Source organism: Lolium perenne, chromosome 1 (genome assembly GCF_019359855.2).
Source record: "Lolium perenne isolate Kyuss_39 chromosome 1, Kyuss_2.0, whole genome shotgun sequence".
NCBI classification, from domain to species: domain Eukaryota; kingdom Viridiplantae; phylum Streptophyta; class Magnoliopsida; order Poales; family Poaceae; genus Lolium; species Lolium perenne.
Genome location: NC_067244.2, coordinates 55,909,216 through 55,931,910, shown reverse-complemented (window position 1 = coordinate 55,931,910; position 22,695 = coordinate 55,909,216). Strand labels below are relative to the sequence as shown.

Genomic DNA, 22,695 nt, shown 5'->3' with positions numbered 1-22,695 from the left:
AAAGTGCTTGATGTCTACTTCCCCCTCCTTTTCCTGTAGACAGTGTTGGGCCTCCAAGAGCAGAGGTTTGTAGAACAGCAGCAAGTTTTCCCTTAAGTGGATACCCAAGGTTTATCGAACTCAGGGAGGAAGAGGTCAAAGATATCCCTCTCATGCAACCCTGCAACCACAAAGCAAGAAGTCTCTTGTGTCCCCAACACACCTAATAGGTGCACTAGTTCGGCGAAGAGATAGTGAAATACAGGTGGTATGAATAAGTATGAGCAGTAGCAACGGTGCCAGAAAATAGCTTTCGGGCGTGTAGTTGATGGTGGTAGTATTGCAGCAGTAGTAACGCAAAGAAAACGAAGAAACAAGCAGTAGTAACGCAGCAGTAGTAAACAAGTAGCGATAGCAGTATTTAGGAACAAGGCCTAGGGATTAGACTTTCACTAGTGGACACTCTCAACATTGATCACATAACAGAACAGATAAATGCATACTCTACACTTTTGTTGGATGATGAACGCATTGCGTAGGATTACACGAACCCTCAATGCCGGAGTTAACAAGCTCCACAATTTGTTCATATTTAAGTAACCTTATAGTGTAAGATAGATCAATAGACTAAACCAAGTACTAACATAGCATGCACACTGTCACCTTCATGCATATGTAGGAGGAATAGATCACATCAATATTATCATAGCAATAGTTAACTTCGCAATCTACAAGAGATCATGATCATAGCATAAACCAAGTACTAACACGGTGCACACACTGTCACCTTTACACACGTGCAGGAGGAATAGAACTACTTTAATAACTTTGCTAGAGTAGCACATAGATAAATTGTGATACAAACTCATATGAATCTCAATCATGTAAAGCAGCTCATGAGATTATTGTATTGAGGTACATGGGAGAGAGATGAACCACATAGCTACCGGTACAGCCCCGAGCCTCGATGGAGAACTACTCCCTCCTCATGGGAGCAGCAGCGGTGATGAAGATGGCGGCGGAGATGGCAGCGGTGTCGATGGAGAAGCCTTCCGGGGGCACTTCCCCGCTCCGGCAGCGTGCCGGAACAGAGACTCCTGCCCCCCAGATCTTGGCCTCGCGATGGCGGCGGCTCTGGAAGGTTTCTGTGGTTTTCGTCGAACTTATCAGGGTTTTCGATCCAGGGGCTTTATATAGGCGAAGAGGCGGCGCAGGAAGGCTGAAGGGCTGGCCAAACCATAGGGGGGCGCGGGCCCCCCCTAGGCCGCGCCAGGGTATGGTGTGGTGGGCCTGTGCCCCCCCTCTGATCCCTCTCGTGTGTTCTGGATGCTTCCGGGGATTCTAAGATCTTTGGCGTTGATTTCGTCCGATTCCGAGAATATTTCGTTACTAGGATTTCTGAAACCAAAAACAGCAGAAAACGAGAATCGGCACTTCGGCATCTTGTTAATAGGTTAGTTCCAGAAAATGCACGAATATGACATAAAGTGTGCATAAAACATGTAGATAACATCAATAATGTGGCATGGAACATAAGAAATTATCGATACGTCGGAGACGTATCAACCGTTCGTATCGGTGCCGGCCTGAGTCAGGCATAGGAAAGCGCGCTCGTCAGCTTCCTCCGTGAGAATCGGAATATCTTTGCCTGGTCCACTGATGACTTGGTAGGTGTTCCGAGGGAGCTGGCTGAGCACTCTCTGAATGTCCGGAAGGACGCTAAGCCGGTGCGACAACCCCTACGCCGGTTCGCTGAAGATAGGAGAAAGATCATTGGAGAAGAAGTGACAAAGTTGTTGGTTGCCGGTTTCATCGTGGAAGTAACACATACTGAGTGGCTAGCGAATCCGGTGCTGGTCGAGAAGAAAAAAGAAGAGAACCTGGAAGCAAAAGCTCCAAAGGTGTGGCGCATGTGCATCGACTACACCAACCTAAACAAGGCTTGCCCAAAAGATCCTTTCCCTTTGCCCCGGATCGATCAGGTGATTGATTCTACTGCTGGGTGTGAGTTGTTGTCTTTTCTAGATGCTTATTCCGGTTTCCACCAAATTCCCCTGAAAAAGGAAGATCAAATAAAAACTGCGTTCATTACCCCGCACGGGGCTTATTGCTATGTTACTATGCCTTTTGGTTTACGCAACGCTGGTGCAACGTATCAGCGCTGTATGCAAAAATGCTTGTTTGATCAAATCGGAAAAAATGTGCAAGTCTATGTGGACGATGTTGTGATAAAAACTAAGTTAAAAGAAACCTTGATCGATGATATCCGGCAAACTTTTGATAACTTAAGAAGGTTCCGGATGAAACTTAATCCGGCAAAATGCACCTTCGGTGTCCCTGCCGGCAAACTACTTGGCTTTCTTGTATCAAACCGGGGCATTGAAGTGAATCCGGTAAAAATCCGAGCAATAGAAAGAATGACTATCCCGCGAGAACTAAAAGATGTGCAAAAGTTTACCGGAAGCTTGGCATCGCTAAGCCGGTTCATAAGCAGGTTGGGGGAAAAGGCTCTGCCGCTCTATGCATTAATGAAAAAATCCGATACCTTCGTCTGGACCCCGCAGGCAGACGCAGCTTTCAAGAAACTGAAAATAATGCTAGCCACCGCACCGGTATTGGCCTCACCTTTGGAAAGGGAGCCCATGCTGTTGTATATAGCAGCAACAAACCGGGTTGTGAGTGTGGTGGTTGTAGTAGAAAGAGAGGAGGAAGAAAAGATCGTGCAGAGGCCGGTATACTACTTGAGCGAGGTGCTCTCCCTCTCGAAACAAAACTACCCCCACTTCCAGAAGATGACCTATGGCGTGTTCATGGCCGCCACCAAGCGCAAGCACTATTTTGAGGAGCACCCAATGAAAGTGGTGAGTGAAGCACCCATCTCAGATATCATAGGCAACAAAGATGCCAGCGGCAGGATTGCAAAATGGGCAATTCAGTTGTCACCATACGTGCCGGTATACGAAAGAAGAGATGCCATAAAATCACAAGCCTTGGCTGATTTTCTAGTCGATTGGGCGGAAATGCAATACAAGCCGCCGGAACATAAAGTGGAATACTGGAAGATGCACTTTGACGGATCCAAGCTCAAAGAAGGTCTAGGTGCCAGTGTGGTACTTACCTCACCAAAGGGAGATCCTCTCCGGTATGTTTTGCAAGTGCATTTCAGGGCATCAAACAATGTCGCTGAATATGAGGCTTTGATCCATGGGCTTAAGGTCGCAAAAGAAATCGGTGCACACCGGATCATTTGCTACGGCGATTCAGATCTTATGGTGCAACAATGTTCCGGAGATTGGGATGCAAAAGATGCCAACATGGCCTCATACCGGTTTCACGTGCAAACGATTGCCGGCTTCTTCGAAGGGTGTGAATTTCACCATGTGCCGCGGGCTGAAAATGAAGCCGCGGATGCTTTATCCAAGCTAGGCTCATCTAGGCAAGAAATTCCTCCCGGAAAAGCCTTGGCACACTTAAGAGTTCCATCGATCAAGCCAAGTCCGGAATCAGAATCAATTTTCGTACCGGAATCACATGTGGTGCCAATGGATATCGATGAAGGAAACCCGGGGACTATACCGGTACACTCGGGGACTGCTCCGGTAAACCCGGGGACTGCGGAGCCTATACCGGAAGAAACAATGATGGTGGATAGTATGGAGATAGACGTGACGGTGTTTGTGGTTAGAGAAGCACCATCTTGGGTTAAACCTATTAAAGAATTCCTGATCAACGGCACCTTGCTGGTTGACGAAACTGAATCAAGGAGGATCCAGCGGAGAGCCAAAGCATACAATTTCATCAATGGCGAGGTGTACAAAAGAAGTGTTACCGGTGTCCTTCAAAGATGCGTGGAACCGGAAGAGGGAAAAGAGATGCTTAGGGAAATTCACCAAGGAGAATGTGGGCATCACGCTTCATCAAGGGCGCTGGTGGCGAAAGTGTTCCGGCATGGGTTCTGTTGGCCCACTGCCTTGGAAAATGCTGAGGATTTGGTAAGAAGATGCAATGGTTGCCAGAGGTAAGCCAAGCAAAATCATACCCCAGCATCCGGTTTAAAAACTATATCGTTAACTGATGTCTACGGGTGCTTCTATTCTTGTAGACAGTGTTGGGCCTCCAAGAGCAGAGGTTTGTAGAACAGTAGCAAGTTTCCCTTAAGTGGATCACCCAAGGTTTATCGAACTCAGGGAGGAAGAGGTCAAAGATATCCCTCTCATGCAACCCTGCAACCACAAAGCAAGAAGTCTCTTGTGTCCCCAACACACCTAATAGGTGCACTAGTTCGGCGAAGAGATAGTGAAATACAAGTGGTATGAATGAATATGAGCAGTAGTACGGCGCCAGAAAAGTGCTTGCTAGTGTGCAGTTGATGGTAGTAATATTGCAGGCAGTATAAATGCAGTAAAACAGTAAACAAGCAGCGATAGCAGTATTTAGGAACAAGGCCTAGGGATCATACTTTCACTAGTGGACACTCTCAACATTGATCACATAACAGAATAAATAAATAGATGCTAGACTCTACACCCTCTTGTTGGATGATGAACACCACTAACTGTGTAGGATTACACGAACCCTCAATGCCGGAGTTAACAAGCTCCACAATATTCAATGTTCATATTTAAGTAACCTTAGAGTGCATAACAGATCAACATAACCAAACCAAGTACTAACATAGTATGCACACTGTCACCTTCACACTACGAAAGGAGGAATAGATCACATCAATACTATCATAGCAATAGTTAACTTCATAATCTACAAGAGATCACAATCATAGCCTACGCCAAGTACTACACGATGCATACACTGTCACCATTACACCGTGCAGGAGGAATAAACTACTTTAATAACATCACTAGAGTAGCACACAGATAAATTGTGATACAAAACACATTGCAATCATAAAGAGATATAAATAAGCACTTCACTATGCCATTCATAACAGCGAATAAGTATTCTGTGAAATATAGCCTAAGAGACCCACACGGTGCACACACTGTCACCTTTACACACGTGGGACAAGGAGTTTCCGGAGATCACATAAGTAAAATCCACTTGACTAGCATAATGACATCTAGATTACAAGCATCATCATATGAATCTCAATCATGTAAGGCAGCTCATGAGATTATTGTATTGAAGTACATAGGAGAGAGATGAACCACATAGCTACCGGTACAGCCCCGAGCCTCGATGGAGAACTACTCCCTCCTCATGGGAGACAGCAGTGTTGGTGAAGATGGCGGTGGTGTCGATGGAGAAGCCTTCCGGGGGCACTTCCCCATCTCGGCGGCGTGCCGGAACAGAGACTCTTGTCCCCCCAGATCTTGGCTTCGCGATGGTGGCGGCTCTGGAAGGTTTTCTCTGGTTTCGTCGAACGTGGTAGGGTTTTCGCGACGGAGACCTTAAGTAGGCGGAAGGGCGGCGTCAGAAGGGGTATGGGGCCACCTGACACTAGGGCGGCGCGCCCCCCTCCTGGGCCGCGCCGCCTGATGCGTGCAATTAACACACGTCCGTTGGGAACCCCAAGAGGAAGGTGTGATGCAGACAGTAGTAAGTTTTCCCTCAGAAAGAAACCAAGGTTTATCGAACCAGGAGGAGCCAAGAAGCACGTTGAAGGTTGATGGCGGCGGGATGTAGTGCAGCGCAACACCAGGGATTCCGGCGCCAACGTGGAACCTGCACAACACAACCAAAGTACTTTGCCCCAACGAAACAGTGAGGTTGTCAATCTCACCGGCTTGCTGTAACAAAGGATTAACCGTATTGTGTGGAAGATGATTGTTTGCAGAAAACAGTAAAGAACAAGTATTGCAGTAGATTGTATGCGATGTAAAGAATAGGACCGGGGTCCACAGTTCACTAGAGGTGTCTCTCCCATAAGATAAATAGCATGTTGGGTGAACAAATTACAGTCGGGCAATTGACAAATAGAGAGGGCATGACAATGCACATACATGATATGATAAATATAGTGAGATTTAATTGGGCATTACGACAAAGTACATAGACCGCTATCCAGCATGCATCTATGCCTAAAAAGTCCACCTTCAGGTTATCATCCGAACCCCTTCCAGTATTAAGTTGCAAACACAGACAATTGCATTGAGTATGGTGCGTAATGTAATCAATAACTACATCCTTGGACATAGCATCAATGTTTTATCCCTAGTGGCAACAGCACATCCACAACCTTAGAACTTTCACATCCGTCCCAGATTTAATGGAGGCATGAACCCACTATCGAGCATAAATACTCCCTCTTGGAGTTAAGAGCAAAAACTTGGCCAGAGCCTCTACTAATAACGGAGAGCATGCAAGATCATAAACAACACATAGGTAATAGATTGATAATCACCATAACATAGTATTCTCTATCCATCGGATCCCGACAAACACAACATATAGCATTACAGATAGATGATCTTGATCATGTTAGGCAGCTCACAAGATCCAACAATGAAGCACATAAGGAGAAGACGACCATCTAGCTACTACTATGGACCCATAGTCCAGGGGTGAACTACTCACTCATCACTCCGGAGGCGATCATGGCGATGAAGAGTCCTCCGGGAGATGATTCCCCTCTCCGGCAGGGTGCCGGAGGCGATCTCCTGAATCCCCCGAGATGGGATTGGCGGCGGCGGCGTCTCAGTAAGGTTTTCCGTATCGTGGCTCTCGGTACTGGGGGTTTCGCGACGGAGGCTTTAAGTAGGCGAAAGGGCAACGCATGGGGCCACACGACGGCCCCACACGCTAGGGCCGCGCGGCCAAGGCCTGGGCCGCGCCGCCCTAGTGTGGCGGCGCCTCGTGGCCCCACTTCCTTTCCCCCTCGGTCTTCTGGAAGCTTCGTGCAAAAATAGGACCCTGGGCGTTGATTTCGTCCAATTCCGAGAATATTTCCTTACTAGGATTTCTGAAACCAAAAACAGCAGAAAACAGCAACTGGCTCTTCGGCATCTTGTTAATAGGTTAGTGCCGGAAAATGCATAAATACGACATATAATGTGTATAAAACATGTAGATATCATCAATAATGTAGCATGGAACATAAGAAATTATCGATACGTCGGAGACGTATCACCGCCACCATGTGTGGGCCCCCTGTGGCCCCTCTCTGGCGGCTCTCGGGTGTTCTGGAAGCTCCCGGGGATTCTAAGATGCTGGGCGTTGATTTCGTCCAATTCCGAGAATATTTCCTTACTAGGATTTCTGAAACCAAAAACAGCAGAAAAACAGAATCGGCCCTTCGGCATCTCGTCAATAGGTTAGTTCCGGAAAACGCATAAATATGACATAAAGTATGCATAAAACATGTAGATATCATCAATAATGTGGCATGGAACATAAGAAATTATCGATACGTCGGAGACGTATCATTAACTTGGCCATTTGCTGTTTCGTGCCTTGACATGGTTGGCCCATTCAAAACTGCAAGGGGAAACATGACCCACATCTTAGTAATGGTGGATAAGTTCACCAAATGGCTGGAGGTAAAACCTATCGCAAAATGTGATGGGCACACAGCAGTATAATTCCTAAAGGATGTCATCTTGCGGTATGGATACCCGCATAGTATCATCACTGACAATGGCTCAAATTTTGCCCAAGGTGAATTCAAGCGATTCTGTGAGGATAACAACATCTGGTTGGATTTGTGCTCAGTAGCGCACCCACAAGGCAATGGCCAAGTGGAAAGAACAAATGCACTGGTGCTTTCCGGTATAAAACCAAGGCTCATTGAACCACTCGAAAAGACACCGGGATGTTGGCTCGACGAGCTACCATCGGTGCTGTGGAGCATAAGAACAACTCCAAACCGGTCTACCGGATACACTCCATTCTTTATGGTTTACGGAGCAGAAGCGGTCATACCAACCGACATTCTCCATGACTCACCAAGGGTGCAACTCTATACCGAACAAGAGGTAAAAGAGGCCTGAGAAAACGATGTGGACTTGCTAGAAGAAGCAAGAGAGCTGGCGTTGGCAAGAACAGCCATTTACCAGAAAAACCTTAGATGCTATCATAGCCGGAAGGTTCACCCGAGGGTATTCCGGGAAGGAGATCTGGTGTTGCGCCTAGTGCAACGCACTGAAGGCCGGCATAAACTTTCACCCCCATGGGTAGGACCTTTCATTGTGAGCAAAGCTCTCCCCAATGATGCCTATTATCTAATCGATGCACAGGAATGGAAAGAAGGAAAGGCGGACAGATCCGGAGATGAGACCAAGCGTCCATGGAACATAGCTTTGTTGCGTCCTTTCTACTCCTGAAGTTGTGGTGTAAGAAGTTCCTTTTTGTACCTTATTTGCTATGAATAAAAGATGTCGGAACCTCGAATGAATCTCGGGGACTGCCCCTACTGAAATTGCATGCAATATGTTTATTTTTTCAGTTTACCGGTTGCTTGTTGAACATTTTTTCTTTCCGGTTTAGTAACGTGCTAAACCTACCGGAGTCTTCGACTCTGCTGCTATCCGCAACCCGGCTTCATGGCAAGCAAGATAAACCGGTAGGAATTAAGCACGTGAACTGCGAAAAGAGGGAGTGGGAACGGCCAGTCCGGAAAAGTTTAATTAACCCCGGTTATACCGGTTTTTTGTGAAAATTTCGAGTTATTTCTAAGTTCAAGAAAGTGCTTGCTTGGCAAAAGAACTTTGTGCCTCATACGCAAAACACCCAAAAGAGGTAGGCAGAGCCAAAGCAAAAGAGCCAAGTGTGCATCAGATTGGATGCGGAAACAATTCCAGAATCTTTGCGGTACAAGATCAAAGCAAACAATGAGCAAAATGTTAAGTCAACAGACAAACATAAATTAATAAGCTGCCGGTATAACATACCGGCAGATAATATGGTAGCGCAGCCAAAAGAACGCCTAAGTTATATCTTACATCATAGACCCCGGCATACCGGGGTAGAATTTAACAAACATTGTTTTCTCGAGCGTCAGATACATCAAAGACAGGATAAAGGCATTCAAGCAGCAGGAGCTTCAGGAGGAGCAGCACCGGCCTCTGGAGCTTCCGGAGGTGCATCACCAGCTTCCGGGAGAGCATCGTCCTCTCCGGCATCCTCATCTTCCTCGTCCTCTCCTTCTTCCTCGTCGCTAAGGAAGTCCTGGACGTCAGGAGGTGGGGGGATGAAAGTGCGGACCGGGGCGTACTCTGCAATCCGGTAGGCACGGTCCTTCCGCTTGGCGGTGAGGACCGGATCCTTGTCGGTGGGAGCATCTTCGCGCAAGCTGTGGAGGGCGTCCAAGTCCAAGTCCTCATACCAGGAGCAGGCGATGCGTAGCGCCGCATCCGCTCCGGCACAAGCCGTCGAGCACTGCTATTCGCGGATCCTCCGTCCGGCACCTTTCAGGCGTTCGGAGGTGAGCGTCAGGTTCGCCGGCATCTCTTCCCTGGGCCACAGGACCTTGCAGAGCTGGATCGCCACGTCGGGCAGATCGGCAAGATGCCGGTCCATTGCGCGCATGTGCTGGACCCGGGCAGAGAGTGCGACCAGGTGATCATAAGGATCCCAGGGCGCAGTCAGATTCTTGATCTGCTGCGCAACCCGGCGATCTGCCACTTTCTTCTGCGCATGCACCTGCGAATCTGGAAAGAGCCCTGCAACACAAAGGAAAAAAGATAAGGAAATGCTACCGGAAGATATAAGCTTATAAGCAAAAGCCGGAAAAGAAAAAAGAAAAAACTTACTGAGGGCGAGCGCGTCGGTTTGCATGACCAGCTGGTCATACTCCTTTTGCTCCCCAGTTAGGAGAGCGACCTGATCCTCGGCCGCTTTCCGCGCCTTGCTCTCCTCCTCCAACTCTGTCCGCAGCACCGCGGTGTTGTTGGTGTACTCATCCAGCGACTCAGCAAGCTTAGCTTCAGCCGCTGCCTGGGCATCCTCGAGCTCGCGCGCGTGCCGGAGCCCAGCTTGAATGGCCTGCTCTTTCACTGCGCGATGCGCGGTGATGAGCTGCTCCTTTTCAGCTGTAGTCCGGAAAAAAGACATGTCAGCAAAAAATAACCGGTAGGATGCAGAAAAGCAAGTTAACCGGAAAATAAAAATACTCTGGAGTGCAGCGAGCTGAGTCTTGAGCGTTTCGATGGAAGCTTCCGGGATAGCTGTTATACAAAAAACTCATAAGTAACGAAGAGGAAAAAACCAACCGGTGAAAAGAATCCGGAGATAAAAGAACTCACCTTGGCACTTGCTGTGCGCTTCAGAAAGATCCCGGTGCTCCCACAGTAGCTCCTCAAACAGGCGCTTCCGGGCGTCCGCCGTGTTCTGTTCAAGTTAAAAATAATTCCGGTAAGAAAGATGCCGGTTTTGAGAATTTTTTAAGGAAGTTTCGCGCTCAGAGCTACGCTCTCAACCCGAAACTCGGGGACTGGGAAGGTATACATAATCTTTAAGGAATGAAAACCGGCAAGAATTCAACTTACCACAACGTTGATATTGGCATCGTGCCACGCGTTGTCGAACTCCTTGATAGCGCGCCGCAACCGGCTAAAGTGTTGACCGGTGCTCCGGGGGCCGGAAGGATCGACCAGCGGCAGTTTATCCTTCCCCAAGCCGCGCGTTGCTGGGGACTCATCCGCCAGATTCCACTTTTCAGCGTAATCGAGAAGGTGCCCTAGCTCAGCTCCTCCGCGTGTAAGCTCGGTAATCCGACCCAGCGAAGCTGGAGCCGTTTCCCCGGCCACAACAGCGGTGCGACCGGCGTGCAGCGCCAAGGACTGCGGGCCGGAGCTGGTCGCGGAAGTCACGACGACAGCTTGAGGCTTGGAGAACCTGATGCCCCCCGAAGCCGTAGGCTGGGCGGCAGCGGGTCTTTGGCGTGGGGGCGGCATGAGCTCAGCCGCGCTGGGTCCTTTGCTTGGCGGCGGCGTAGGGTTGGCCCCAGCTGGCTCGACGACGGGAGCTTCTGGAGGAGGCGCGGAGGAGTCCGGCGCAGACTTGGAGGGAGAGGAACTAGTGTCCTTCTTCTTCTTTTTCTTCGGGGCGGTAGGAGCCAAAGGCTCCATCCCACCGGCATCTTCGGTGTTGGCGCCGATGTTGCTGGCGCCGGTATCTTGCGTTTCGGGAGGGGAGATGTGGTCCTCCTCCGCGCGGTGATCTGGAGATGTAGGGGCCGCGCGCCCCGCACTTGCAGTGCCTCCCAGAGGGGAGGCAGAAGAGTTGCCGGCACCAGTTGGTGCCGGGCTTGGTTGATGTGGAGGTGAAGGCCTCGCGGCTTCTTCAGAGCTCTCCGGAGGCATGCCGGTCGCGCTCTTGGAGAGCTTAAGCGCGGGACTGAACAAGAAAAAGAAGAAATGATCAGGAAAAGCAATCGGAAGGAAAAACTTTGCAAAACAAAGCAAATAGAGAAACAAAAACTTACCCGGAAGCGACCGGCATATGCCGCTTCTTGTATTGCCTCTTGGTGACCGTCTTCCCGCCGACAACTTCTTGCCGGGGGCGCTTGGCGGGAGGAGCCTCGCTGGGGCTGGCTTCAGATGCCGACGCCTTCTTCTTCTTGTCCTGGGAGATGAGTCTCTCCAGGAACTCATCGCCAACCTCGGCCTGAAGCGGCACAACGCGCTCCACAACCTGTGGGTTGGCGCTGGCTGAGGGAGCATCTGCAACAAGGAAACATATGAGGAGGTGAAAGAATGAGATACCTCAAGAATAGTAACATCATCGTCGGAACCGGAAGCTTCGAATGAGAAGTTACCGGGGCGTGGGGTGTGGGTGCAACCCATCTTGAGCTCGGTCCAATGGATGTAAGGATCCGGGTCCACCGTGTCCAGAGGCCGCTTCCGGCAAGGGCCTCGCTGCTCCGCCGCGATGCGAGGGAAGCAATGTTTTGCCTGGAAAGGAATAAAAAGACAGTTAGTCATACATCGAAAAGCTACCAGAAAACAACCCGGATTGCATTATCTCTTACTTCATCAGTTGGAGGGTTGGTGGAGCTTAGAGGCAGGAAGCCCCACTCCCAGTCCATCGGCATGGCGGTTTGGCAGATCTGCCTAGCCTTAAGGACTACATCCTCCTTGCTCAGAGGGAGGCCGGTGATCTTGGTAGGATCACCAGGGCCGTACATTTCGCTTATTTTATGCGCCTGGCGCTTGAGGGGAAGCACCCGGCGTGAGATGAAGGTGCGGATGATGTCGTCGGAGCAGATGTCTGTCTCCCTCATCAGCTGCTCCATGAAGCGTATAATCCGGTTCGTCTCTATGTGATTGGTCCCAGGATTAAAGCCCCAATTGACCTTCGTAGGCACTCCCGGATTGAAAGCCGGCAGATTAATAAGATCTGGGGCGCCGGTGTTCTTCACGTAGAAAAAGGTCTGTTGCCATGCCCGGCATGACTCGAGACCGGTGAATTTAAAAAAGGGGCTCCCTTGACGGGAGCCGATGATACAAGACCCGCATTGAACGGGGGGTTTGGGCTTAGGAATGTCCTTGCCCTGGACGGAATTGATTCGAAGAGAAAAGAAGCGAGCGAAAGTCTCGCGAGTAGGACGGAGGCCGATGTTTTCCTCCATGAAAGAAACGTAACAGGAGAGACAGAAGATGGCATTGCCAGGAAGGTGGTGAGGCTGGAGTTGGTAAAAAATCCAGAAAACGGCGAAAGAAATCAGAAGCAGGAAGGCCGAAGCCACGCTCGAAATGAGCAAGGAAAACGATGAACTCACCGGGTTCAAGTACCGGTTCGATCTCGTCGCGCGGAAGCCGACAGGATACTCCTTCCGGTATCCTTCTAGACCGGTACAACCAGTTGATTTCATGCTGTGTCACGTCAGAGCCCTTCCAGGCCCCACGCGTGACACCGGATAGATCCACTCCGGATGCTTGGCTAGAGCTGCCGGCCTCTTGACCTCTTCCGGTATCGGTTTCCATCCGAGCAAGCTCAGTTGAGAGTTCGTCGGAAGCTTCACTCTGGCGGCTACTGGAGGAGAATTCGGAAAGATGATCTTCGCTAGACATACGGGTCTACAGGACGCCGGACTCTACCCAAAAACTGATTTCCCAAGATCTACCCTTGCGCGAATATCTACGAGTAAGAGGAAAAGCAAAAGAAAAGAAAGAGTAAATACTCTACCGGCCCAAGATTTGGAAGACGAGAAAGAAGAGGGCAAAGAAGCATTGAGGCTAACCTGGGGCGGCGCAAAACGCTGAAGATGGTCGCCGGAGAAGCAGCGAACCTGCAGTCGCCGACGAGGTCCGGCGAGGAAGAAGAGAAGAAGTCGCCGGAGAACGTACGGTGCGGCGGCAGCAGACGTGCAGCGGTGAATCGCTGCGCGGCGAGGCTCCGCGAGGCTTTAAGGAGTCGTAGCGAAAGTTCACCGGTCGGCGGAGCTCTGGCGACGAACGGCGGCAGCGAGGGCGCAAGAGGGCTAAGAGCTCTAAGTGCGCGAGGAAGTGGCGAATGCGGAGAAAAGGAGGAAGAAGGAACCGCTTCCCCTTATACAGGAAGAAGAGATAGTGGGCTGGCAACCGCTGGGCCGCGGCGGTTCAGTTCGTGGGCCGCCATGTGGCGCGATGATACACGCGCGGAAAATAATATGCCACATGGAGGCCGCACGGATCCGGAACGGCAGCGGAGATCCGGTGCGGCACCATAAATGCAGGCGCAGAAGCCGAAGGGAAGTGACCCCTGGTACTGGCGCGTCTGATACAGTGCGCATGTCTCTGACAGGCACTGTACCCGAGAAATTCTCGACTTCGCCGAGGAGGAGTTTAATGTCATAGGTACCGGAAGAATCCGGAAGGTAATAGAAAGAAACTAAGGCAAAGATGCCGGAAGGGCTGAGCAAGGTGCCGGAATGACTAAACCGGTACCTTGTAAGATGGGAACCTGCTATGGCCCGTCGGATGAGATCCACCGGACTATACCAGCTTCGGGGACTAATGTTGGGGGGATGACCCCCGGTATGCCAAAGGCATGCCAAACCGGATGGTTTGAGCCATCAAGATACCGGTTTGAAGTTCATTCCGGATAAGCTTTTGGGCTAAGTAAATCTTACCGGTATCCCAAAGAGAGGCATACCGGTATGAGCTAAGAAGACACCGGATTGTCGGTAAGGAGTGCACTGTAGCACGTCGGCAGGACTGGTCAAAGATTCTCTCAAGAGCTAGATGACAAGGGTGACCTAAGCAAAGTAGCTTTAAACGAAGCCCTGACGCCAAAGAGGAAGGTGACGCCAAAAGCAACCGGAGGACGTCAGCCTCCCTGATTAAAGAAGATACCGGCGTCACCTATGATTAAAGTACCTTTGTAAAGTAGTTTGTCTGTTCAAAGATGCCATTAGGGTTTCTTCCCCTGTAAGCCACCCTCTCCCCTATATAAGGAGAGGGGGCACACCCCATCGCGGGCATGACCTGAAGGATAAGTAGAGACCTTGTATGCACAAACCTATAACCTGTTGAGATGAATGAAGAAAGAGATCTAGAGCAGAGTTCTTCCTTGTGTCTCTTTTCTTCTACCTCTGGCATAGGCCAAGTTCTTGAGGAAAGCACCCGGAAGTTCATCCAATCTAATCAAAAACCCTCCCCCGAATCCTCTAGCGCCCATTCGGCCCCAACTTAAGCCATCCTATGGCATCTGTCTGTTCACCACGACGACAGGATCCACGTATCAGCCCGGATCTTTGTCTTCTCCAAAGTTCCCTCTTGAGATATGATCTGGGGCGGTGTTTCTCGGTTTCGCAAAGCTGTGTGTGTCTGATCTCTGATCCGTCCGCGGGAGGTAAAATTATTTGACGAGACGGTGCTCCTGGAGGGTGGTACGGGCAGACGGTACGAGCAGGCCCTGCCCGCACCGATGCCCGTTAAACTCCCTGGAAGTTGTCCTTGCATTGTCTTTTCGCCCCAGACACATTATTAAGTGCAAAAATGATTTCTATCACGTCAAAATGCCAGAAAATGACAGTTTTCGTTGATATTTCATGATTGACTTATTATATTGGGATCCTGTGTAGACAAGTATAAAAGGGCGCGGTAGCGCGGTGAAATACAAAAACCCTACCACTACTTGATGATAACTTGACGAAATAGTAATGTAAAAACATGCTAAAATGCACTCATCACCGCATATGGGGGTGGTGGATTGCAAGGGTCGTAGTGATGGATTCGATCTGTTTTGGAGGAAGGGTGTTGATGTGTCCCATGAAAATGGGAATAAATGGAGGTTCACTTGAATGTACGAAGAGTCCATGTCATTGGAAAATGAAAATACTTGGAAAGTGTTGCGTACATTGCACGGCCAAGCTGATCTTCCATGGCCATGCATGGAGGATTTTAATGGAGTCCCGTTTTCTCATGAAAAGGAAGGAGGCCGAATCAAGCCCCAGAGTGTATGGATGAATATAGTAAAGCTTTAAAGGACACTGATATAGGGAATTGGGGGGGTTTGTAGGTGATCCTTTCACTTGGAGAAATAACCGGCATGTGGCAATTAGGTATGTGAGGAAAATATTTGATCGAGTAGTGGCGAATGCGAGTTGCAGATGCATGTTTAATAATAACCAGAGACCCAAGGCACTCTGAACATAGACCCCTCATTTGGCTACAAGAAGTTGAATGTACTGTTTTAATTGAGGAAGCTGGGAACCTAACTTTTGGGGAGGGGGCTACGTTGGTGAAGTACGTGGTGAAGCGAGTGGGAATAAAACTCTGGTTTTGGGACAAAGAGGTCCTTGGTGCATTGAAAAACCTTATAAAAAGGAAAATAAGGACCTGCAAAATACAGATGTCGCCCTATCGATCAGAAGAGGTTGTCCGGGGCACATGTCTTGCATTTTAATTAACTAGATTGGAAGACCAACATGGTATGTATTGGCAATATATAGCCCATATAAATTGGCTGAAGTTTGGAGATCGCAATATGAGGTATTTCCATGCTTTCATTTCGGTGTGGAATAGTAAAATGTGATAAGGAGTTTAAAGAGAAAAGGAGGTGGCATAGTGCAGGGGGAGGAAGACATGAGGCCTTTTATGTTTAATCACGGCAAAAGTTTGTTCATGTCTTTTACAGGTCAAATCAATGATGACCTTTTATTGCATGTACCCCAGTCGGTCACGGATGAAATGAATTTCTCTCTTACTCGTGAGTACATGGATGAGGGGGGGCATGATTCTCTTACTTCTATTGGAGAATATCAGGGCATCCAGGCCGGATGGCATGCTAACCATATTTTACAAGAAGTTATGGTAACTATTAGGCCAAAAGTACAAGAGGAAGTCATTAGTGTGCTGAATGGAGACCATATGCCTGATGGTTGGAACTAGACCACGATTGTGCTTATTCCCAAGGTGTAAACCCGAAGAGGATAGCTGACTTCAGGCCTACCAGTTTCGGTAATGTTTTGTATAAGTCGATCTCGAAGTTGTTAGCAAATAGGCGGAAAGTGGTGCTATCCCATATTATCTCGATCACCCGCCCAGTCTGCCTTTTTGGCAGGATGGATGATCACAAAACAATGTTCTTTTGGCTTATGAAATACTGCATATGACGTGGGAGTTCCTGGTAAGGATGATGAAAAAATGGGTTTTGTACCCCCAATGGATAAAGGTGGGCATGAGTTCCCTGCAATCAGTGGCATACAAAGTTAAAGTTAACCCTAACCTGGCAAAACCTTTTGCCCTGAGCGCTGGCGCCATCAATGGGACCCTTTATTCCCGTTTATGTTTATCCTTAGTGCTGGAGGTCTGTCGGAATTGTTACATAATGCAAAAGAGGAGGGCACCATCCAGGGAGTTCAGCTAAAAACTGGAGCACCTATGATCAATCATCTATTTTTCGCCGATGACTCACTCATTGGATGAATACCATGCTGAGAAGATCATGAAGGTGTTGGATACGATCCACAGAAAAATGTTCACAGTCGATCCATCCAGCGCTAGGTGCCTCCATACTTTTATATCATCAATACAAAAGGTTTAGAAGATTCATATATATTTTTGGCTACATCACATATCTTCACAAGCTCAGCATTCATGAGAAACATTGCAGTAGGCAACACAACTCAGAACAGCAATGTAACAACCAAAACTTATTCATTATTAACGACAATTCGAAACTAGAGAGGCGACTCAACCCCTCTTTTTAGGCGGGGAGTAGTTTAATATGTTGATTCCTGTCGTCCTTATTTCATGGCAGCGAGGCGATCGACAAATATGCCGAAGGCTTCATCGGTGTCCACCATGCTGATCCTGACCACCTTCGGGTCAGCTCCGAATCTTGTCCCGCTGCGGGTTATGATCTTGTGCTCGCGCAGGAAGACCTCCAGGTCCTCCACTCCTTCCTTGTCACAGCGCAGCCATGCGAATGCTATGGGATCAAGAAGCATTAATTAATCGTTAAGGAAATTGATCCAGAGAATCAAAAATGTGCGTAGATTTAGCTGGGAGGCAATTAATCAAAATTTCCTAGATTTAGAATCTATTTTGGTAATCAATGTGGCAATATATCTTACTCCGTACTAGATTGTGCAATGTGCTTACCAGGATTGGCACTGACGGTGTCCTTGGCGAAGGTGCAGAATCCTGCGACCTCGTCGGGCAGGGTGAAGATGCCAGAGGCTGCCACGGCAGCACGGAGCGCGCGCCAGCGGCATGTCATCTGCCGGCGCGCGTAATGGAAGAGGAGGCTCGCATCCCCAGTGAGGTCGGCAGGCTGGCGCTCATAGGCATCCGCGACTGCCTCGAGTACCTTGGCGGCACGCAGCTGTGAGTCCTTGGAGACGCCGATGGTGTTGAGCTCCAGGAACATGTTCATCTTCTTTGCTACCTCCCTGTCCTTCACCAGGGCCCACCTGCATGATATGCATGCAAGGAACCAAACAAATAACTGACTAATTAGTTCACCAGAAGAAGTCAAAATTGCCACATAACGAAATATGTGAAGGTTGGGGATGTTGCGAGATCGATTACCCAATTCTGGTGCCGGCATGGCCGGTGCACTTGGAGACGGTGAAGAGCATGATGTCGTGAGCGAGCATGTGGGTGATGGGAGTGTACTGCGGCCAGTAGTAGGCTAGGTCATGCATGGCCTTGCCGGACTTGGATTTGAGCACGGCCTGGCGGATCCCGCCGTCAGGGTTGCTTGGCGAGCAGACGAGCTCGATGTACTCGTCGCCCTCGAACGTGTTGGCATCTCCGGCCCACCGATACCGCCCGGATTTGAGGAAGTCCGTCACCGCCGGATACGACTGCACGAGTGCACAATAGATTCAATCATAACATGTAAATCTAGCCAGATCGATTTTCTCCAACAGATTCGATGATCAGTAATTAATTAATTCTTACGGAGTAGAAGGGTACGGGAGAGACGACGCTTATGGGCCCGGCCTCGGCGGGTGGGGAGAGCGCGTAGAGCGCGGCCTGGAAGAGCTGCATGGATCCGGTGCCGACGAGGACGTGGTATCCCTCGGTGGCGGCGTTGCCGACGAGGCGGTGGAGGCGGCGCACCTCGCGCTCGAATCCGGGCTCGAGGAACCAGCAGAGGTTGCCGACGTCGGAGAAGTAGCTCATCGTCTGCCATCCCGGGATCACCAACGTCGCGTGCTCGCCCATCGTCCCGCGCCAGAACGCCTCGAACATCGTCGGGTCGCCGCTGTAAACAACAACATAGATCGTTGGAAAACAAAATCGCCGGCGTTTAAAATCAGCATTGTCAGAATCAGCCATAGATTCACGGAGAATTTATACAGATTTTTTGCGGCCGGGAATTAATCAAGAGATAAGGACAAGATCCCACTTACTGATCCAAGTTGATGGTCGAGTCAGGTGCCACCGGAGGCTTGCCCGAGGAAGGCGCTACGGCGGCCGCCTTTTTCATCTTCTTGCCGGCCTCCTTCTCGCCGGCACTGGCACCGAAGATGCGGCCGTGAAGGTAGAACGCGAGCGCGGCGAGGTTCAACGCGACGGACGCGACGACGCCGATCTGCCCGGCGATCGCCACCACCGCATGATCCCTACCCATCGCGATCGCCGCAATCTGATCTTAAACCCAATACTCTCTGACTGTCCCAAGATATGTTTGAGGTACTAGTATTCCCTTGTGGAAGTATATATAGATAGATATAGACGTGAAATGATTCAGAAAATGACGAGGTTAATCAGGCAAGTAGTTAAGCGAGTAATTGCGGGGGCGAGGTGTGAAACACGTTGCTTTTTCAGGACCTGCAGCCAGCTATAATAAACGTGGCAAAAAAAAAGCAGAATAACGCATGAGGTTTTCCGGAGGAGGCTTTGGGAGGATGCGAAGCGTTTTATGTGGCGGGTGAGAGGGATGAGTGGAGCTGGGGTTTGTTGTGTTGCTCTTTGCATAGAGAAGGAGAGGACAACTAACGCGTGTGGGAGGCGTCTCTTCTCCCCAAAGGAGATTAGTGTGGCCACTGCTTTGCCCCCTCGCTCCCACCGCCGGCGAGGCCATAGGTCCATGCCTCCTCCCTCCGCTGTTCTAGTGACATAAGGCTGGTCATAGTGGGGAGTAACTTAGACTAGTAACATATGTCATGTTACTAGTCTAGGTTACTACCTTCATAGTGGGTAGTAACTAATATGTGGTGTCATGCATTGTGTTATTTATTATGTTGTAGACTCATTTTGCTTTGGGGTGTGTGATGTTATGGTAACATAGCTAGTTACTACCTCACTCTCTTTCTTCATTTATTGGCATGCCATGTCACCAAAATGTCTTGAGATGTGTGATGTTACTAGCTATGTTACTCCCACTATGAGCAGTCTAGGGAGCGGGGACCTTGGCGCTTTGACTTTGGCAAGTAACTAGGGCTGACCTAGGTTTTTCTAGGGGCACCAACATCGGTGGTAGGGATGGCGTCGCATCGGAATAAGGAATAAGGTGCCCCTGCTCTTCCCCCATCTAGTGGTGCTCTAATGATCACCAGCGTCAAAGAGAGCAGGTGGTTTGGTCCTCTTGTTGTTCTCCTGCATGCATGCAAGCAAAACCTTGTACATGCGTGAGGTTTGAAGCGCGGAAAGACTGGAAAACAGGATGTCCGCATGGATCGATATCGCTTGATTGGATAGGCGCTTGCCGCCTGTAAAGTCTGGTGTATCAGGAACGAGTCTGTCGGTGGAGAGAGTTAACTCTTTGATGCGGCCAGATCAGCTGTTAGCCTGTTACAGTTTGCGATCGATTCTGGAATTGTTTCACGTGGGTCGTGGCGTGGGATAATGGCAGCACAAGAGGAGATCGAGACGCGCACATAACTGGCTCAGAGGAAAAAGGATCTTACGGTACCGTGCAATCTTTCTGAAAAAAAAAAACGTACGTGCTGCATGCATGTACATGCATGTGTGAAGTCCAGAAAATTCTAGTGGTTTTCCTTTTTTCATGTCGCACATATATTAGCTCATCTTTTGAAAACGTACCTCGCACACACTGCTGTTTCTTGTTGATATGCGGCTGACAAATGTTGAAATAGTGAGAAACTTTTTGATGAGATTAATCTAGAAAGGTGCCACGCTGATAAATGTGATGCCAGGTTTGATAACTAATAAGAAAACACAGATATATGTGAGTTCGTACCGAGTAGGGAATTATCATATCTAGTAGTACGTACCATTTTTTTTAAAACAAAGCAGTAAAAGACTTGTCACATCATAACTAGGAAGAAAAAATAATTAGTGAAAATCTTTGCGAAAACCAAACTACAACACACATATAGAACATGCTAGAATGTTTGGACGTACACCTAGATTTTTTTAATTTTTTTTTTGACATTTTGAAATATGTTTTTTTTTGGTAATATAGGTGCATCTACACATATGAGGCAAGATAGATATCCAACACAATGTAGGCTACTCTAGTTGTCTAATAGTTTAAAATGTACTTTGAAATTATTAGTTGGAATTATGATGATACTTAGACCAAAATATATTGTTTGTAGTCTAGTCTTCACAAAAACTCAACCACGCAAAAGTTATGTTCTTAGGTAAGTTATTGCTTTACCTCCTACGTTTCGGAGAGGACTCAGTTGTTAGTTAGTATCCCCTTTGTTTCGAGGTGGACCCTTTCATTCTATTTAATTATATACGCCATGATGTGGTAAAGGGGGATATTACGGGAAGTAGTGACTGGAGATTTCCCTCCAGAGAGCCGGATGAGGGGAGACCCTCACGTCCGGTTCAGAGGGGTTTGAACGTGCTGTATGGAGTAGATTTTGGATTCCAACTCTTATTTATATGATAATCTAAAGCTTAATGTAATTCGTTTACAGCTAAATTATGCGCATAAATACGATCTACACTGAATGCTATGCACACCTAGATCTGTCATTTCCCATTGGGGTTGCCAGTAAATTATTGCCAATGACCAGGCTCACTCAAATGCCGAGAATAAAACATGTGTCTGGTTGCCAGCAAATGTCATCGTCATCATCCATCGGCGCCTCAATCCAACGACTCCTACTTCACCATCATAGGATCACCAACAAAGAAATAATCTCATCACCTATATGCAAGGAAAAAAATAGCGCGCTATAACAAAATAGCGTGGGTCTAAAAATGTGCTATTAGCATGTTATAGCGTGCTATTAACGCGAATAGCGCGCTATAGCGCCGAAATAGCGTAGCATCGGCTCTCCAGATATGCTATAGCGTGCTATTAGCGTTGGAATAGCGCGCTATTTTTTTCCATGCCTATATGTCATCAACATCCACCATTTTTACGCACCGGCAACAAGAGTATCCTAACTTAAGTGTTTTTTGAAACAGTAACTTCAGTGTTGGTTAGGAAGGCATCCTTGGTGTTGGCTTTTTTTTAATAATATGTTTTTTCAAATAGTACTCGACTCTGGAGTTTTTCAAAAATAATACGGCCACAATCACATCGACGCCAAGCAGGCACTTATCAGCGTAGGTGTGGCTGACAGGCCGATCGATCGCCAGGGCCGTCTCGCCGGCTGACAAGTTGGCATTGATAATGCCAACATGAGCACATCGGCGTGCGCCAGGCCGACGAGGCTTTTCGGTGTTGACGACCGATAGGTTGCAGTCGGCGTTGATAAGGCCGACGTGGCATGATCAATGCATTATGTCGATGCTTACCCTAATTTAATCACTAGTAAGGGCCCTAAAACCCTGAATCATCAAACTTTCTTCCGCAACGATTGCTGCCATTTCTCATCATGTCCTGCCAATTTCTTCCGCCATTTCTCGACGTGCTAAATTTTGGAAGTTTTTTCGCAAAAAAGGAAAAAAGTTAAAGTAATCCCCTCTGTTTTTGCCGATGTGCTAACAGCAGGGACGCAGAATGTGCACAGACATCCCCTGTCAATGCACTTGCCAAATCCTCGAAACCGAGACATCCGGGCTCGCACCAACGTATGTCTAATGTCACATGGCCCTGGCGGTGTGAAGTCTAGTTGTGCATGGTCTTGGTGTTCGCATTCATGAGGCAGCACACCAAAACCTCAAAAAAAAAAAAAAAATCAGGCAGCACACCAGCACACCAACATGATCAACCGCTAATAACGCCTTAGCTGAAACATCTGAAAATATCGATATCGAGGAGATGATCAAATTATTTTCAGCAGCATGCAAAAGTCGTTATAAACATAATTTCTTAGGCACATTTTCAAATAGCACGTAGACTGAGGTATCTATGAATATCGAGGGCAGCAACTCCTTAGAACAAAATCAATTAAGTGACGGGTCTCAGTGTTTCTTTTTTCCATTATCACAGATTGCCATCTTCTTCGAACAA

The 22,695-nt window shown here is 48.5% G+C and overlaps 1 protein-coding gene across 1 annotated transcript; it reads right to left on the bottom strand.

Moving 5' to 3' along the window:
* Positions 1-16,999: 16,999 nt before the first annotated feature.
* LOC127292988 (tryptophan aminotransferase-related protein 1) lies at positions 17,000-19,154 on the bottom strand. Its single transcript, XM_051322545.2, has 5 exons — positions 18,725-19,154; positions 18,270-18,576; positions 17,895-18,172; positions 17,466-17,776; positions 17,000-17,292 (listed from the first exon to the last, which is right to left on the bottom strand). Exons 1-5 carry the CDS (start codon positions 18,943-18,945, stop codon positions 17,108-17,110), a joined length of 1,302 nt encoding a protein of 433 aa, XP_051178505.1. The 5' UTR covers positions 18,946-19,154; the 3' UTR covers positions 17,000-17,107.
* Positions 19,155-22,695: the final 3,541 nt, after the last annotated feature.